The sequence below is a fragment of the Echeneis naucrates genome, chromosome 19, assembly GCF_900963305.1.
Source record: "Echeneis naucrates chromosome 19, fEcheNa1.1, whole genome shotgun sequence".
NCBI lineage: Eukaryota > Metazoa > Chordata > Actinopteri > Carangiformes > Echeneidae > Echeneis > Echeneis naucrates.
The window spans coordinates 1,981,855-2,001,444 of NC_042529.1; the positions used below are offsets into that span (position 1 = coordinate 1,981,855).

At 45.1% G+C, this 19,590-nt stretch overlaps 2 protein-coding genes across 3 annotated transcripts in view; both read left to right on the forward strand.

The window, feature by feature from the left end:
- The first annotated feature begins 6,394 nt into the window (after positions 1 to 6,394).
- Positions 6,395 to 12,740, forward strand: pdk2a (pyruvate dehydrogenase kinase 2a). Its single transcript, XM_029528507.1, has 11 exons — positions 6,395 to 6,620; positions 7,162 to 7,303; positions 7,716 to 7,787; positions 7,895 to 8,079; positions 8,687 to 8,776; positions 8,860 to 8,937; positions 9,319 to 9,395; positions 9,479 to 9,577; positions 10,649 to 10,759; positions 11,042 to 11,155; positions 11,312 to 12,740. Exons 1-11 carry the CDS (start codon positions 6,503 to 6,505, stop codon positions 11,453 to 11,455), a joined length of 1,230 nt encoding a protein of 409 aa, XP_029384367.1. The 5' UTR covers positions 6,395 to 6,502; the 3' UTR covers positions 11,456 to 12,740.
- A 3,572-nt stretch (positions 12,741 to 16,312) lies between these two features.
- The window catches only part of myo1d (myosin 1D), a 66,102-nt gene continuing 62,824 nt past the window's right edge, over positions 16,313 to 19,590 (forward strand). For both annotated transcript variants that reach the window (XM_029528506.1, XM_029528505.1), the window contains exon 1: positions 16,313 to 16,761. In XM_029528506.1, the coding sequence (XP_029384366.1) occupies positions 16,667 to 16,761 (95 nt within the window). In that variant the 5' untranslated portion in view covers positions 16,313 to 16,666. The remainder of the gene's footprint in view (positions 16,762 to 19,590) is intronic.

Genomic DNA, 19,590 nt, shown 5'->3' on the forward strand with positions numbered 1-19,590 from the left:
TTCTGTTGGATTGGGAGCAATCTCCCTGAGAGTAAAAACACTGACATGCTCCAACATGTTGGAGGGAACTCAGCGTCGACAGCATTCAGCAGCGTTGTAAAAACGCTTCAACGCATGGCAGAGTTTGCAGAAATCCCATTTCAACATGTTGTTAAACAAACATAAAAAAAAAACAAAACTAAAGAAACAAGCATCACAGGGGCGGAAAAACAGCAACACAAGCCGAGACCCATGAAAGAGCGAACAGCAGCACGGCGGCTGTGTGACTGCTGATTAGCAGGTAGACCACAACTGTGACTCACTTCCTTAAATTAGCACTTTCTGACTGAAGCCACCGGGAGCAGAGCAGAAGGCTGAACACTTCAGGTGATGATAATCAGCCGAAGTCTGACGAGCAGAGAGGAGCTCTCTGTGTGACCTACTGACCCCTCTAATAATCGGAGTGAAGTAATAAGTTTGGATCAGTGTTTTTTAAACCCCGGCTGCATTTAAGCACCAAGTCTCCGTCGGCTGTTAATCCACTCCAGGACGGCCGCGGAGCTTCAGACTACAACGCCTGCATGCTCCTTATCAGGGCGACACGAGACATCTGCACAGCCACGTCCACATGCCGTTTTCAGCTCCTGATGTGCAGTGCTGATATTTGTCAGCCCCCTCTGGTGTGTTTGTGGGTTTAACCGAGCCAAAGCACACAACACAACGACACTAAGAATACAGGAATGTGTGCACATGGCACAAAGTGTCTGACTTTGTTCCCACCGCAGATGTTTGTTGTTCCGTTTATTTTTCACTCCACAGCAGACAAACACAGCAAACATCATCTTAGTGTCATTATTTTTAGCGTGCTGACACTACCTCAGATTCATTTTTTTTTCCTTCAGATATCCGGAGGGGGCCGGCTCAGCTGTGAGTCTGTTTTTCTGTGACTTCTGCCATTTTAGTCTAAAACGCTGAGCAGATATTTAGCGCGGTTACATCCACATGCACGTTGTTTCTTTTAGAAGACGAAGAAGGCGGACAGTGTCCTTTTTACTCCTCATGCAGGTTATTTATGTAGACTTACCCTGATGGGCCGTGTTTGTGTTTCCAGCCCAGAAATACTCCTCAAAGCTGGAGGAGCATCTTTTCCTTTGCACAGAGAGTCGTGCCTTTAAATGAGTATTTTCTGTGTTAGCACAAACGGACCTGCAGTTGGTTCAGCTCTGCAGGAGGCGGCTCTCTGAAACTCTCTCTGCAGAGATAAAGATGTAGGCTACTCCTGCTGACTGTCCATCAGCACAGAGCTGAAGTTAAAGGTTTCCTGTGTGTGTGTGTGTGTGTGTGTGTGTGTGCTGATGTTGCCAAAGCGTCTCCTTTAAGGAGATGTTTGCATCAGCTGTGCAAATAAATTGCGCGTCGCCTACAATACCTAAAGAGGGCAGATGGGGTTTTTCCTTTTCTGAATAAAATGTTTGGCCCTTTTTATCCACCAGCTCTGTCCTGATGGATAAAACATGGCTGAGGTGCTCTGCGCCGTTTCGCTCCCGTCCTATCCGACACATGAAGCCTCCTGAACGGTGTAAGGAGAGACAACTCACCCGCTCCCGGTGATCGATCCGTGGATGTCATCCATCCAGGGAGGGAGGTGTGTTGGTGTGGGGGGGGGGGCGGCTCAGCACCCCCCACCTAAAGGCAGAAAAAAGCCGCCCTGTCTCACGGTGTGTCCGGTGCCCGGTGTAACGCTGCCGGTTCCTCCTCCTCCGCCTCCTCCGCCTCCTGAGCTCCGGGGACGGACCAACACGGCTCCTGGAGCCGAGCTGCTACCGAGCAGGACTGAGCATCACGGAGCTCCACCAGTGTGGGATGCTGCTGATGATGATGAGGATGAAGATGAGGATGAGGAGGATGATGATGATGTCGCGGGAATAGGAGCGTCAGTCTGTCCTGTTAAACGAGAACATCTATGTCTCCTGTCTGAGTCACCCTGTCTCTCCGGGGGGGGGGCAACACATCTGCCAGCAACTTCATGCATCTCAAATAAATTCCTCCTTAAATGTTTGTCTCCTCGGGATTCCAACCAAAGAGGCTCCTTAAAGAGTTTATGGATGATAATCACGCTGAAGTGTATTTATAGCTTCAGCATGCAAACAATTCAACAGCTTACATTTAAAATCACATGGCTCAAACCAGTGCCAAGTCTTCACACCTTCTGTTTTACAGAAATGCTTCATAGTAAAGACCGAGAAGTGGAAACACAACATTAAATCCAGCCAGTGGTCAATATTTCACTCCATCTTTTACAACCTTGACCTTTATACGAATTATTTCACTCAGCCTTTCCCTCCAATCGTGCACAGAATTTTGTCCTATTACATCAAAAAATATTCAAGAAATGTTTTTATTTTCATTACAGCGTGAATTTGAATTGTCCATCTGTTTTACTTAAATCGCAGCACTGCCGTTTGAATTAGACAGAAATCTTTCTCGTTACTCTTCCAGATGATCAGAACATCAGTTCTTTCGTTTTAATGAACAGTTTTTCTTTGAATTATTCAGCTGAAACGACATGTTTGACTGTTTTTTTTTTTTTTTTGCAGATCTTAGAAATGTGTCAGACTTCAATATGAGCTGACTTTATTTTTCTCCCCCTGATGGATGTTAGCATTGGGTAGAATTCAGGTTTTAAGCTTCACTCTGACACCACAGTGGATGTCTGCTGTTTGTGACGTCTCTCTGAGAGGTGATGCTCTGGAGGGGCAGAACGTGAGCTCCATCATAGACTGTTTTATCTGCGCGTCATGCACCAGCCTACTCATGCAGGATGTTCCTTCACTGCTGAAGGCGTTAAGCTGTGCAGAAAAGTCACAGAGCTCGTCTGAGACACTTCAGGACAGTGCTGCTCCAACAGACCCTGACCGACTGTTTCCACTGAAATCAGGAGCGGCGTCTGATGCACCGTCAGCGTGGGCGGTGGAGTCCTGATGGAGAAGCACAGATACTCATTTCCTCCCAGGAATCAAAACCTGTCTCCTCCATCTTCTCATCACGCCGTTTCCCAACTCTCCCCCCGTATACTAATGGGGTGCTATTCTGGTGTAATAAGCCCAAGACAGCCGCTTCATCTGAGAATTTGATGGCACAATTATCAGGGTTCATAATTTTGCTGTCGTGGGCACAGCTGGGGAGGGAGAGGAGACTTCTATCATGATTTATTCTACTACTTCACTTTCTATTACATATAATTCATGGTATTATTGCTGTTGTCTGTAGTCTGTCTGCTACATATCAGCCATGTCATTATTATAGTTATTATTCCATATTTAAAGAACATATATTTTAGTGGAAATGAGCCGGTTTGAACTATTGGACTGTTTGTGCACAAATATTTGAGCGGCTCATGTATGCGGTCCATAGATCTTATTAATTTACATGCTGCTGTAACGTGTTCATTTCCCCTCAGGGATCAGTTCAATCACTGTGACTAATAATCAATAGGCTGATTATTAAAATGCCTCTTTGACTTCACGTGGTGCACTAACGGGCAGTTAGTAATGACTTGATGAATTTTGCATTTAAAAACATTCCTGCTTGTCAGTGAAATATGTTTCCTGCAGACGTCTTGTATTAATTATTGGACTTGGACTTGATAGTAAGAAAATCAATGGAAAGAGTTCAGAGATGTGAGAGGATTGTGGCTGACAGCAGTTATCAGAGTCAAACTAATGAGACGACATCTACACTAACAAACTGGTTTGGATGGATGACGACTGGCAAACTTTAGCTTTTGAATTTTGGCGACGTGACCTTTGAAAGATTGTTCACTTTTAAGTTTCCGGTCTTTCATTATTCCTTCTCTTGTCGTTTTCGTTGTTCTCCTTCCAGCATCCGTGTAAAAGCTGCGTTCATCCGCCTGATTAGCAGAACATCTTCTAATCTGTATTCATTTCATCGATTGGAAACTCACACACCGTGAATGTTGTAATGACTAGCCTGGTCCGGAAAAATTAAAAAAAAAATAAAATAAACTAAAATAAATGGTTTTGATAATATACTAAAAGTTTTGTTCTTTGGAGTTCAAGAAGAAGTGGACTGGATTTTTGTCATGAATCATGGGGAATCTTTTGTTATATTTCACCCTGTGTAATTGGTTCAGTGGCATTTAAATTCAGTTTGTGACTGAGCTGACCCCCAGTTTTGCCCCAAAGGGCGATTGACAGCCCCCCCTCACCTCCCAGGCCTGGAGCAAGAGGAAATTTCCACTGGAGTTGTTGTTGTCCGGCGGCTCTGGCTCTTGAACTGATATGGCAGTGACAGAACGCCCGACTATTTATGGCCATTTTAGCTCGCTGTTGACAGAAGGCAATAGGAGCTGGCTGCTGGTGTGAACGTAGGCTGAAAGAGAGCGGAAAAGTACTGGGGGTGGTCAACGACCCCCCAACCCCCACCCCTTTAACCACCACCGGGTGTACTGTAACTGAGACAACAGCCTGAAGTTCCACTCTGTGATTCATAAATAATGCATCTTCTATGACTCTTATTTGGCAAATGAAAGAAGCCCAAAGCATCAAAGGTATAAATACGCCGCCGTGACGCAGAGAAATCGTCAGTCAGAGGCCAAACTGGTCTGATGATCCCGGAGTCCCCCACTCCCACCTTCAAAACGGGCTGAAAGCCACCAGAATCATTTTTAACTGAAGCACTGAGGAGTAAGAAACTGAATCAGGAGCGTAGTTAATAATGGAAAACACTGAATTTGATGCTCAGACAGATGATGTTTAACATCTCCAGCGCACATGTACCATTTATGAATCAAACTTCGGAAATCCGAATATAACCAGAATAAATCCCTGTAACAGAACTTTTCCTGAGACAAATCTCCACGGATAATAAATCTACTGCTTTCTTTCTTTCTCATACATTTTGCTGTCTACATATTTTGCAGTGATTGGCAGCTTTAAATGTGTTTCATGACAACAACAAGTTCTTCTGTGGGCTTTTAAAGTATTTAGGTCGTTGGGGACATTTTGGAGATATCAAGTGAACAGCTTACATTAAAAATTGCTCCGTTAAGTGAAATATAGTGAGATGAAAGCAGATTAAATCCTGTTGGAGCAGACAATGTCGGAGCAACACGCTCTACACAACAACACAACAAAACAATATGACTAATACTTGTCGAGCAGGGACCGGCTGATTATCTGTGAGCTGGAAAATGAGCCGTGACATTTTCTGGTAATTTCTGACATTTCTCTGTAATAATACTCTGTTGTTGTTGTTGTTGTTGTTGTTTTTTCTTTGCTTCACACATCCAGCTATAAAAATGTGTGAACTAATGTTTTGATGTTGATGGAAGGCCCGGCTTTATGATGACGCAGCTGTTGGTTATGTAACGGGAGGTCGGACCAGGACTAGGACCAGGACCGGGACTCTGTGTTCCCTGACAAAGGAATTTCTATTCAGGCCCATCGGGGGCAATCATGCACACACAGGGTGAGTTTCTGTCCATCAACAAGATCATGCTGAGGACGATCTGCTCTATCTGCTGATTGTGTTCGCCACAATCACCTAAATTTCGGGGCTTAGTTGTTGTCATTCTGTTGTATTCTACATTTTTCTGCTTTCATACAACTTAATGAGCACGAAGTAGCAACTTGAGCGATCTTCGGTGAAGACTGAAGCAAACAGCAGACTAATTCCTGCAGCTTTATGGTGGTGAAATGGGCCGAAAAGCTGCAGGGAGTTGTTAAACTGGGCTCAGTGACACACACACACACACACACACACACACACACACACACACACAGTCTCCTGTTTTCAGGTGTTTCCCTCTCTGGGAGACGGTTCGCAGAAATGATAAAGATGAGGAGAAGATGTTGAACTGTCTGATCTTTTATCGGTTCACTAACCGGATTTAAGTTCTTTTTCTTTTCAGTGTTTATTTGTCTGAAATGAAGCGATGAATTGCTGAAGTTTGGTGATTTTTTTTTTATTCTCACTTTTTGATCAGGGCTTTTTTTTTTTTTTTTTACTTTTGATTAATATACAGGTAACAGTTTTATTTATTCTCATTGTTGGACTGGTATCATAAGTTTAGTTGTCCTAAATGCCCCCCCGATAAAGCTGAAACTGCCCCAGTATATTTTTCATTTCTTTATCTTTTATATAAATGAAGGAAGTCTTTAATGGATCAGCTGCAGATGTTCATGTATATGACAAAGCTTTTCCTCAACCTAAACAGAAAGGACAACCGTCACCTGAGGGACAGCCTAACGCTTCCGGTCCCGCCCCCACCGCGGCTTCCTATTGGTCGGTCGGGCAGGTAAATCAAAGTGATCCCGTGCTCTGATTGGCCGGAGCTCCGCTGCGTGTCCAGCGGGCCGCCTCTCCTGTTTTCATCCGCCTGCACGATCACACGGCCGGGCACAGTCGAGTTGGACGTCGGTGCTGCAAAGAGGAGGAGGAGGAAGAAGAAAAGACTGAAATAATAATAATAATAATAATAATAAAGAAGAGAGGAGGAATAATGAAGTTCGTCAGGTTCATGATGAAGAACGCGGCTTTGGCCAGCGTCCCCAAACACATCGACCATTTCTCCAAATTCTCCCCTTCGCCGCTTTCAATGAAGCAGTTCATCGATTTCGGTGAGTATCGATCAGCTGATCGGGAATAAATCAAAATGCACTTTGGGAGGAACAACTGTGCATGTGTGAACATCTGCTCTGAGTGTGTGTGTGTGTGTGTGTGTGTTTACATGCTGCTCATACAGCAGAGGATTGCGTCAGATATTTTTTTTTTTTTTTTTTTTGGGGGGGGGGGTCACCCTGCACTGTATGCAAAAACAACAATAATAATGTAAATCTGCCATCTTCATCATTATGCAGTTTGAACTTCATTGGTCAGTTTTCAGTCAGTGGCTTCAAAATAATGCAGAAATCTGTTTTAGAGTAGAAATGGTGATAGTTGTTAGTCTGCATTGTGAGAATCCGGCTGATTGAGTTGACTTGATAAAGATTCAAATGGAAATTTTAAATGTGCTTCTTTCGCTTTGCTGAGTGGAGTGAGCTTATTGTTCTTTCAGTCTTGTTCATTCGTTCACAGCCAGCAGTCAGCAGCTGCAAAAACGAATAACCGATTGATTTTGCTGCTCCGGCTCTGATCAGTGTCCCGTCTGTGTCGATTCAGGCTCCATCAACGCCTGCGAGAAGACGTCCTTCGTGTTTCTGAGGCAGGAGCTCCCCGTCAGACTTTCAAACATCATGAAGGAAATCAACCTCCTGCCTGACAGACTGCTCACAACCCCGTCGGTTCAGATGGTGCAGAGCTGGTGAGTCGAATCGGTTGTCAGTAAGTTATGCAACACCTGGACTCTGGCTGTGGTGCAAAAGAGAAACATGGATCTGCGATCACATGGCTGCCGTTTACTGCAGTATAACGAGGCCATGCATTTTCCCTCAGCGTCATGCTCACCATGACAAAAGCAGCTTTTGACCAAGTTGTACTCCTTCCAGCTCGCGCTGAGCGAGGGGGGAGCAGAGGGAGAGGCTCCGGGCTGTGAACTTTCCCCCAGTTTCACGTCACCAGTCACGTGACCTTGTTTTCAAACATGGTCCTCTTCTCTTTCGTATGGAAGGAATGCACCAAGACATAAATACCTCCAGGGACGGAGTGGACGTTCTATATCCTCCAGCTCTGCCTGTTCACGTGTGTGAATGTGTGTTTGTTTGTGTTTTTATCAGGTACATTCAGAGTTTAATGGAGATCCTTGAATTCCTTGACAAGAACCCTGATGATCACAAAGTCCTGACAGAGTAAGCCTCAAATAAAAATGATTATCTGCAGTCATCCTCGGCTGTTTCAGGCTGTTTGTTTATATCAGCTTTTTTTTTAATGACTCTTTATGTGTTTTTCTCCTCAGGTTTGTCGACGCCTTAGTTACCATCAGAAACAGGCACAACGACGTGGTGCCAACCATGGCCCAGGGCATCATCGAGTACAAAGAGGCCTTTCCCCACGACCCAGTAACCAACCAGAACATCCAGTACTTTCTGGACCGCTTCTACATGAGCCGCATTTCAATCCGCATGCTCATCAACCAGCACTGTGAGTGTCCGGACCTTTATCACCCGGGACGCCTTTTCCTGATGCGCTGAGATCTATTTTTTCAGACTCAGCTCAAATCCATCTGCTGCAGTTTATGTTGAGCGAACGTCGAACTAGATTAAACATACAACTGTAATTTGAGCTTTGTTTCATTATTCCTGACATGACCAGGCCACGCCTCGTTATTGTCACCTCCGCTGCAGATGCACAGCAACGTTAACGGGGAGTGTGAACAGAATAAAGTAGGAAATATATTTAGTTTGGCTGGTGAAGTTTAGATTGTTGAGCAAATGAGGTGTTTTGATCTTTCCGTCCTTCTGTCAGGTTGTCAAGACTCTAAAACCAAAATAGATTCTCATTTGTTTTTCATTTTATTTAGATGTTTATTTTGTACAAGAAAAATCAATCACCTGGGCCAAAGATCTTTGTTCCACATCGTGTTACATGCTGAGAAAAGTTAATGATTTGCTAACTGAAGAACCTTTTGCTCCCGGCTCAGCTGGTTCTCGCTGGTTTTAATTCCACCTCCTTCTTGTATTACTGTAGTATCAAAGAGAGCACTTCCCTCCTTTGACATGTTAATAATAATTTTCCTCGTTCTCTGCAGCTCTTATTTTTGACGGCACGACCAACCCTGTCCACCCCAACACCATCGGCAGCATTGATCCTCACTGCCAAGTCGGAGAAGTGGTCCAGGGTAAATCTGGATTCTAAGTTCACACTCTGCACTCTGTTGCATTGTTAATTTAATATTTTTTTTTTATCTTTGCTTTGCGTCAGATGCCTTCCACAGTGCTAAGATGCTGTGTGACCAGTACTATCTCTGCTCCCCTGATCTGATACTCCAGGAAATGAACAGTGAGTTTACGCTGATTTAATCTGGTGGTTTTTCTTTTGATATCAAAATCCCGAAGGACGAGCGAGGAGGTTCGAATGAGTATTGAGTGCAACATACAGTACGAGTGATAGTATGTAAGTCAACATTCAGCCAGATGGACCTGATGGGCCTCTAATTATAGCGATGAAGCTGAAGTAATAGCTGAGTAGACTCCAGCTGATTGCGCCAGACAATACTGACGTACAGCAGAGCCTCCCCTCTCCGTCCTCACAAGCCATAAACTCAGGGCAGAATGATTGTCCCTTGTGGAAAAACATCCACCAGAGGCGAGGGTAATGAATTTTAAATGTGGGCTGTGAAAATTGCAGTCAGCTTTTTGCTCTCTCTCTCTCTCTGTGCAGCTGAGAAGAACAACCACCCCATAAGCATCGTGTACGTCCCCTCTCACCTCTATCACATGATGTTTGAGCTCCTCAAGGTACGACATCATACCCATGTTTGCATTCTCAGTTATTTTCAAAATGACTTCTGCCTCACTGCATGCTTGGTCTTGTTTTTAAGAATGCCATGAGGGCCACTATCGAAACGCACGAGAGCAGCAACAACCTCCCGCCCATTAAAGTCATGGTGTCTCTGGGAGGGGAGGACATGTCCATCAAGGTGGGTTACATATTTACAGTGAAGTTTTTCATGAGGTGTTGAGCTCAGGACGACAGCAGACTCCATGCTGGGCTCCTCCCTTCAGACCCTGTTGTGGACTTTGTTGTGCCCAGTTTCCTCCGTTAACACTCACACAGTTAAAGCAGGTGGATTAAGCGTGACGGGTTTAAAACGCTCCCACTGGGTTCATCTTCACTTTCGTATGAATAGTGTTTCCTGAAGGTTCTGCCCTTCTGCTGTCTTCGCCTCCCTAATCTTTCTCTGAACGGTTATGTAACGACGTCAGCGTCTCCTGGCAAAGCAAAGCTACTAAGCTCTGATAAGATCAGCCACACAGAGCGTGTGCCTTCATATTCACTGAGCCTTTAAATCCCGTCTTAACGCCAGCGTGTTAGTGACATGCTTCATCACGCAGACATCTCGCAAGCGTTGTGCCTGACAATAAAAAAAAAGGCTCACATATATGAAACAGCAAAAAGGTGGAAATCAGCACTCGGCTGATAATTTAAATCAGGAGCTGCAGTTTAGTTTTCATGTCTGAGCAGCAGCAGGGAGCTGTTTTCAGGCAGGTTTTTAAAAAAACAAAAACAAAACTGGATAGACAACAAATGCAAAACAGATGTAGTTAGAAAACCTGCTGGTGAACAACAGGTATTCTCTCAGGTGATTGTTAACAACACAGAGCTAACAGGAGAATAAATAATGAAGTTAGCAGTGTCAGTTTGAGACCAAACTTTACTGCTGCTGTTTGTTGATGCGTTCATTGTTACTAATACCGGCATCTCCTGTCCTGCTGGTATTGGACTGTGTCAGATTTGGAATATTTCCGGCCATGCGATAAGTTTCATAGTTTTATTTGTGACCCAAAAGAAGTTCCCTGCAATAATATTCTATATTTCAGATGATATTTGGGCTAAGCTTTGTCGTGATAGTGCATTTTTCCTCTTTTCTACCTGTTGTACCAGCAGCAGCTCCGTTCCTCTCTGACGTCACAGGATGTCAGTTCAGGCCATGTGTTCCTGACAGGCAGCCCCCACCTTTTCTCTCTCTCTCCTCTCCCCCCCCCTGTAGGTGAGCGACAAGGGTGGAGGTGTCCCGTTTCGCAGGACCGACAAGCTTTTCAGCTACATGTACTCCACCGCTCCCGCTCCTCAGATAGGAGAGGACACGCGGCCTCCGCTGGTGAGTCGAGATTCAGGCGGCGGTGTGTCTTTTTGTGTGTGTGTGTGTGTGTGTGTGTGTGTGTGTGTGTGTGTGTGTGTGCATGTGAACTTCTGTGCAGCGGACATTTAGCCTTTAATTCAGACTCTGCTATTTGAAGATTTAAACTCTGGCATCATCAACTGTTATCTTTAAAAATGATGCACAAAACAAACTTGTCAAAGGACTTTTCTGCTCCTCGAAGAAGCTCTGCAACAGAACATCCTTCTTAAACCTGTGACCCCCCCCACTTTCGTTTTGCAGGCTGGCTTCGGCTACGGTCTGCCCATTTCTCGTCTTTATGCCAAGTACTTCCAGGGGGACCTGCAGCTCTACTCCATGGAGGGCTATGGCACAGATGCTGTCATCTACCTGAAGGTACGCCGCGCACAGTGATCATGCATGTAACTGTGACAAGATGTCAAGACTTCAGAAAAGTCTGCAGCGCATAACTGAGACAGAGACAATCGGTTCACGACACCTCTCTATTAAACACCAACCAGCCGATTACATCTCGTCCTCCTGTCCCTCCAGGCTTTGTCCACAGACTCCGTTGAGAGGCTGCCGGTGTACAACAAAACCGCTCTGAAGAACTACAAAGTGAGCCAGGAGGCGGACGACTGGTGCGTCCCCAGTAAGGAGCCGCTGGATGTGAGCAACTTCAAGGTTGCCAAGTGAAAAAATCCCCCAGCTCTGGTGCTTCAAGCCTCCAGAACGCCTGTCTTAATTCTCCCATGTCATCTTCCTCCAAGGCAGACGGGTAGAGTCTGGATTTAGCAGTAGCATGCTTGTGCTGTTTTCAGTCCCTCTTGTCCTTCTAAGTCATTCATAAGAAAGTAGACGAATAGAGAACAGCTACTAACAAAGATTACTCGTCACAATCACCTCTGAACGGCGATGTTGGGGTGGGAAGGACGACCCGATCACCCAAGCCTTACAGTAGCACCTTCACCCAAAGGCTTGTTTCGTTCAAAGTACTTGAACTAGTTAAACTAATATTCCTGTTGCACCTTGTTGAATTTGAAGAACTGTAATACTGTCGAGTCTGGAGTTTTGAACAGACAAATGACTTTGAAATCGAGTGGTTCTCGTGCTTTCTGTGTGGAGATTTGCGTCGGCTGTCGATGTTTTGCGCCTTTAAAAGTGTCTGATTGCACAGTGTTGTTTTTTTTTTTTGTTTTGTTTTATTTGGACCAGGTTGAATGTAATCCCCTTTTCCGTGCATACATTTTTCAGAGTATTAAAAATGACAGCTCCATGGGTTAACAGCAATATAGTACATTTTATCACCAGCCGCCTCAGTCCCTGGGAAAACAGAAAGAGTTATGCCAGTCCGGATTAGTCGGACCAGGACAGAAATGTTAAGCTCCGACCCGATCGCTCATTATTTCAGTCCAGTTGTTTTCAGGTTGAGGGATGACAAACTGGTGTTGACCTTCGACCTCTTTTATTTCAGCGCTGGGGTGCGACGTAACCGTGTGCCTCATCGGTGACGTCGCTCAGCGATTAACTGAGCAGAGCATCTTTGGTTTCTCATCATAACATTTTCACAACGCGTGATCAGCGTATCTGATCGTGGTCGAGTATTTGTAGATCCACAAAATGCTGAAAAGAAACTGAGCTGTAACCGTTTTTAGGAAACGTGGATCCAATCTCATGGTGTTTGCATTCAGATGGACCGATCTAGACTGCAGTCAGGAGTATTAACACGCTTAGCAGACCTCAGATGGCAGTTCATGTCACGTGTACATTTCAATAAGGGGAAGGTCAGTCGCTGATCATTTCTTACACTGTGCCATAGAAGGACAAAGTGCCCGAGGTCCATATGTGTTGGAAATTAACAGTTTTCTTTTGTATTGTGTTTGTTTCAATCATACAGTATGTTAAAAAAGTGAAAGAGTTGATTTTTATAGCTACACTTTTGTGATGGGAATGAATGTAAATACTGTAAATAATAAAAAAAGAACAAATTTAACTAAACTCAGATCCTCGCTGTGTGTCGTGTGACGTTGCCTGTGTGGGATTAGACAGTTGATCTGGTGTCAGCTGGAGGCAGACAGGTGGGGATGGGATCGGGTTCAGATTCTCTAGCCTGAACTTTCTCCAGCGTCAGTCATGACCACCTCTTCCAAAAAAAAAAGACTAGCACAAGTGGACACGGGACAAACTTACGTCAGTTGGATGTTTTCCCCTCCGCCGGTGTTCCTGTACTTCTGTACTGCCGCTGCCGTGCCAGCAAATGACGCGCTCGGTCATGCTGCCTTGAAAACTTGCCCGTCTTGGTCCAAAGCCCAGTGAGATGTGCGGCACCCTGTAGCTATTTAGGATCAGGGGCGTGTGAGCCTCACACCCCCAAAGCTCTTAATCATTTTTACATCAGGGAGAGCACCGGCTGCAAGGAGCCCGTCTTCATTTTGGCCTTTCTGTACTAAACCTCCTAAACTCCACTCACATTGACAAGCTGATGGAATAAAATGCATCTTCCAAAGTAAACGTCACTTTAAACAGCTACTGGATGATTCAGTTATCAGCTGTTTGCCAATTTTCAGAATAGATTCTACTTTTCTCTCCATTGTAGCAGACGCATTTGTCCCGATAGATAAATCGGAGGTCACTCAGGATTAATGGAGCCTCTCATTTAGACTTCACTGAAACAATCTGAAGAAAAGATTATGACTTCTTGGTTACACTGATTACAGTTAATAGAAATGTGATAAGTAGATCACAAGCTGAAGGTTTGGGATCGTTGCAGAGATAAGAAGCTGATGCTTGTGTTGATCACAGCCAGAAAAGGCACTCTGGAGTGAAGTGTGCTCTTTTTAGAAATAATTGAGGTCAGATCAAATGAGTCAGTGTGTGTTAGTCACTGTTGGTTGTACGTCAACATTAATTAACTGAAAAGTTCCCAAATCAGTTTCTATTTATTGAAAAAAATCTGAATTAACGACTTCTATATAATAATATATGAACGTCGTGATATCCTGAAAGGGTGTGTACATTTATGCAGGGCTGATATAAACACCGATGAATCAAATATCTTGTGGGTGGCAGCTGTCAAATGAGGCTTAGTCAACAGTCAGTCTCGTGTTTACACGAGCAAACAGGCCGGCAGCAGCTACATCCAGGAGTGGAAAGAACCCAGCAGTGACGCTGCTCCCTGTCTCGTACAAACAAAAGGCTGATAAACTCTCCATAGCAACAGGAGAGGCGACAGTACAGTTACACAAACGGCACGTCCAGTATCTGCATTGTGCGTACTGTAATTCTTGAGTGTGTAGCAGCTACACAGCAGGTGCTGCGATGAAAGGGAGACCACAAGTATTAGAAGATGATGGATGGTGGCGATGAAAGGGGGAGGCTGGGAACCACAATGGGGACGACAAAGAAACACACACACGGTGACAAACAACCTGGCATGGCCGAGCAGAACCCCCCGCGGTGACCTCGACACACACGCAGCATCACAACACCTCAGCTGGTGAGTGTGTGAAAGTGGCCTGTCAACACGGAGAAGCTGCAACGTTGGCTGTTTGACTTCAGCGGCTGCAGGAGTGTGCCGGTTGTGTTGTGTTGTGTCACCGAAACCTGCTCCATCCTGACACCTGAAGCCATAAAATGTTGACTGTTTCATATCTCATACTTGTGAGCCCCTGCTGGTTAATGAGGTTATTGATTCCCACCAGCGCCTCGCAGTAATTTCATCAGCTTGATATTTTTATTTGACGCTTCAGTCAGTTAAGTGACATTTGAACAAACCTCTCAGCTCACTGCTGCCACTCGTTGTGGTCCCACTTGAAGATTTCCTGCCTCAGGCCAGTTTAACTGCCCTTCAGCTGTTAATGACGTGACATTTAGAGATTTTATCTCCTCCAAAATGTGTGATGATTTATTAACAAGGTGAATTTCAGGAACAGTTCTCCAGGTGGTTTCCAACCTCCAATAAAAACCAAAGAAGAAGAAATGGAGGCTGTATTTTAAAACCTGGTTTAACGGTCAGTAAACTAAATACTCAGATCTTCTGAACAAACCCTTTAATATCCTTCATTCTGTGAACAGCTTGTATTTGTGCCTAAATGTTGGATAGAGCTCAGCTTCGATCCTTCAGTCACACTTTAAAAAAAAAGGTTTACGCAGTGAGTCCCTTCTGTTCTTAAGGTCACAGATCATTTAAAGGGTCATCGTTCCTCGTGGCTAACCTGAAAAAGTAAAATGTTCCTCGATTAAATTAAGCAAACAAAACAAAAACCAAATGCACATTAATGGAGTATTTCTATTTCCTTAAACAAGCAGAGAGTGAGATGTTGCACAGTTGTCATCTTTTACATGATTGCTGTTTGTAACTTTGTCGTCTTGTGCAGTTGGCTGCTTGGATAACATCAATTGTGCGACTATGAGCTTTGTTCACTGATGTTTCAAAGCATGAAGGAAGATGGAAATTTTTTTTAATAAAAATAATTTATTATGCAGTCAGTCAGAAGAAAACTGGAAATGTCAGTCAGTAAAAACTAAACAGGGAAAGTTCATGTAAAATGCATAAAAGCATTTTCTTTAGTCTTCTTTAGATAACACTAAAAATTATTGTGCGTTTGTCAGTCAGACGCTCGGCTACACCAGGGATGGACACACAATATGAATCTGCTGAATTCATCAAAAATTATTATTAAAAATTCTAATGATATTCTCATTTCTAAGTTATTTTCACACATCACTGCAGAAGTTGAGACAAATTGGACGTAAAGTGGAGTTTTTTTTTTTTTTTGGTCACAAACTTCATCACAATCCAGTGTCAACACACAAATCCACTTCTACAAACACAATGCAGAAAAGGCATTTGGCTCAGCTCGACACAAGGTGGCGCCCAAAGCTCAGAATAAATCTGATGTGTTTGTTTGTTGGTGCTTTCTTATTCGACTTTCATCTCATTTTAATTTCACTTTTCACACTCTCATCATCCCCTGACTGTATTTCACCAAAACACTTTGTGAACTTCGTCTTTTTTTTAAAAAAAGAGGTTTACTTTAAATAAAGTTATTATTGTTTTTATTTTGATAAATATGTATTAATAATAAACCTGGAGGACTAATTGTTCCTGATGTTGGGGGCCTACTATGACTGGATGAAATGAAGTGATGAGTGACATCAGTTTTTCTGAAAATGATCCAACATCTGTCAGAAAAAAAAAAAAACCTCTGACAGCTCAGATTTTTCTCCCTTTTATGGAAGCAGAGGGCATTTCAACCAGAACATGACGGTTCTTTCCTCCCAGAGTTTTACAGCTCAGAGGTCTCCTCGTCATCAGTGAAGAATGAGCCGGGCGCGGCGGAGCGGCGGAGCGGCGCGGCGCGGCGCGGTGCGGTGCGGCACGGCGCGGTGCGGCGGCGGTCTTCGGGAATACTTGACGTGCTTTTCATCTGAGACACCCGGTCAGCCTGACCGACACCTCTCCGCAGGGCGGGGACAGGCGGCGGGCGGGGACAGGCGGCGGGCGGGCGGGGCTCAGCAGGCGGACGGCCTGGGCTCCCATTGGCCGACGGACGGCGGAGGACGACAGGAGAGGAGCTCCAGGAAAACGGCCGGAGCTGGCGCACGATGCGGCGGAGCGACGGTCCGGCTCGGCGCACGGAGGAAACTTCTGCAGCACTTCTGGATAATTCTGGATACTTTTAACTGACAGCAGAGCCAGAAACAGAAAGAGACACCTGTTGATGCGCGTTTCTCTCTGGCCTTTTTTAATGAAACATGACTGAAACGACTGAAATGCGCTGAGGAGAGGAGCGGACGGTGTCGGCTCCTCAGAGCAAGCCGTTCATACACACACTCCATTTCCAAATATAATTATATCCTGGAAGTTTCCACCGGCTGCAGTGAGAATAAAGCAGAAGACAAAAGATGGCAGAACACGAGAGCCTGGAGTTTGGGAAGGCAGACTTTGTGCTGCTGGACAACGTGTCCATGGAGGAGTTCATGGCCAACCTGAAACTCAGGTAAGAGTCCAGCAGACCAGGAGGGAGCGTCCTGCTGCCATTCAACAGGTGCTGCTTCGTTTGTCCTTACTAAAATGGGGCTTCTGTGTTTGAGATCCGGGAACAACAAGCCGTTTTTGTAGAAGTTGTTGGCATCACTGTGAGAGCTCCACATTCCTTTCAGAGCCTCCTCTCGATCCAACCGGTATTTCTCTATGAAATATGCTGCCAGAGACTCCACCCAACACACACAGAAAGTCAGTGAGCTTATTTTATATCAGGAAAAGTCAGACCGCTTGATGTATTCCGGATATTCAATTTAAAGGAGTGAGGACAGCATTTCAGATGGAGCCCTCCACCTCCTGGGCCTGTGGTACGGTCCAGGTGTCAGGAGAACCTCCAAAAGGCCAACCAGCACGCTTTGACTGGTCAGAAATAAGTTGTGCTGTGAAAAGTCAGCTTTTGGACGATCAGTACATCCACGCAGAACAAAACATGCCCCTTCATTTATTTCGATAGTTTTCAGTTGTTAGTAATTGAAGAGATTTGAGCCTTTTAATCTCTCGGCTGCTGGCTTTGCCATGATTTCAACAAAGATGACCTCGACATCTCGTATCGCAGCTGTGGCGTCAATAAACACACTCGTCTCTTGCAGTCTGTCATTTCTGCCTGATGAACTGAGATTACAGCCGGTTCCTGTGCAGTACTTTGCACTCTTTGCCGTTAATGACCTCTAGAATAAATATTTGGAGGCCAGAGGAGTTTCCCTTCTATGGCCAAGTGGAGTGAGCTACAGAGTTTACTGAATTTAAGGAGTGTCCTCGACACCAAAACCATCCTTTTTTTTCCGCCCCGTGGGCTGATCAGTGACAAGTCTGTATTTTTGTCACCTTGTTTTGAGCAAAAGTGAGTGTGATTTCTCAGAGCCACTGAATCAGGCCTCCTTAAGTCGATCAGCTGGTTTTCTTTTGTCTCATAGTTTCATCGTCATACTGAAACTCGGCTCTCACCACAAAACCGATGTGTGAAACGTAATTAAGATCTGGAAACATTTCCAGGAACGACAGGAACGTTTTCAGTTTGGTGCTGTTGTGATTGTTAGAGCAGACCAAACTATTGTACTGGTACCCATAAACAGATGCTGATTGACAAGGTGTCGCCTCAGTGACTCACCTTTCTTGACAAAAAGTCGCACCAGATTTGGCAAAATCAGGAAATACAGACTCAAAAAATTCGTAATCAAACCTGATGGACATTTTCTGGTATTTGGTTTTTGGCTGGACAAAACCAGACCTCTGAATCTCTCTCAGACGACGGCTGTATTGAGAAACATAAGCAGGCCGGGATAAATATGAGGCGGATAAACAGCCAGGTGTTTGACAGAGACCAAGGCAGCTCTGGTTAACAGTGTTTTTATAGCCATGCCTTTTCAATTAAATAAGCTGCGGTGAGAACAGTAGCTTTGGCAGCAAAGAAAGACGACCTGCGAGCACCCAGACAGCACCAGGCCTCCTTTTTCCAGCCCTGTTTGTTTTCCCTCCAGCTCGCCATCTCAGCCCGGAGATGGCGTGTGCAGATTGTTATTTGTAAAGGGTGTGACCGGCTGTGAGTGCTTCCTTTTTGCTCCTTTTTCCGTCGTCTGAGGCTGCAGATGTGCGTGTGTGGAGAAAACACCTTGATGGAGGGATGCAGAAGGCATCTGCTCGTCCTGTTGCAGTTAAACAAAACAATTAGCGCTGCAGCACGTCTGCGCTTCTCTCCTGGGTGCGTTTTGCTCCGAGTTGGAGACCTGAGCCAGGGTTAGCTGTCTGGCGTAGCGAAGGAGGCTGCACACCAGACCGACTCAGCACTGTGTATTTACAAGCTTCTGACGAGTCTCTCTTCAGGCTCACTGTTCACTCTTCCAGAACGTATAAAAAAATCCCCAAATATTTTTATTTGAATTGGCCGCTGGTGGGCCGGGCCTCGCTGAATCTCACTGCTCGTGTCATCAAACGCCTGCCGTGCCGAGCAGGTAATCAGGACACCCAACGGCTGCATGCGAGGCGTAATTTAGGAAAGATTGTCTGCCTTTCCTGGCGGTGGCCAGACGTGGTTGTTCAAGTTGACATTTACTTTTGTGTGACTTGAGGTTGAACTGTGCTTCTTGTTCCAAAGAGCCTCCCAGTCTCAAAATAGAGCCCGGCAGATGCCCCGTTTCTCTGTAGAGACGTCTGGCAGGATAAACATTCAAGCCAGATTCCTGCAGAGTCTTGGGAATTCTCCCTGAATTGACCAATCGGCAGATAAGACAGGAAGGAGTCGTGGAGGCACAGGCCGATGGACCAGCATGTCTTTATGTGGGCGGATCATCAGATATGTGGTTACAAAGATAAAAGTCCTCCATGCAGGTTTTTACTGAAATGTCGGCTTACAGCATGTGTCTGAGCGGCCACGCTGCCAAATGTCTTTATAAGGCAGCATAATTTTGTCTGTCCAGGAAAGAAAAACATTCCTGTGAAACTGCTGTGTGTTTCTTGGACAATTACTGAAAGAATTAAAAAAAATAAATAAATAACTTCTATCCCCGGTGACGAGCACGACACCCTGTAAATCTGCTGTTGTGCAGATGAATCACCGTTCAGGAGAAACATGATCTGATTTCACTGACGCACGTGATGTGTGGCGGGCCGTGTCTGGATGCAAAACACAACAAGGTCGCAAACGGTGCGGTATGTGAAAGACAGCTTGGTCTGACTGGCTCCGATGCGTGTCTCTGCGGTGAAGAAAATATGGTGCTCCTGTTTGTTTTACTGTATGAGCCGCTCTGAGTGATTTGACCTTCGAACCCCGCCGTTAGAGAGTTAAAAG

Excerpts from the sequence above, each read along its gene's own strand:
- pdk2a (XM_029528507.1), top strand. The coding sequence starts at position 6,503 with ATGAAGTTCGTCAGGTTCATGATGAAGAACGCGGCTTTGGCCAGCGTC. Across the intron at positions 10,760-11,041 it reads AGGACACGCGGCCTCCGCTG|GCTGGCTTCGGCTACGGTCT; the intron begins GTGAGTCGAGAT and ends TTCGTTTTGCAG. Across the intron at positions 11,156-11,311 it reads ATGCTGTCATCTACCTGAAG|GCTTTGTCCACAGACTCCGT; the intron begins GTACGCCGCGCA and ends CTGTCCCTCCAG.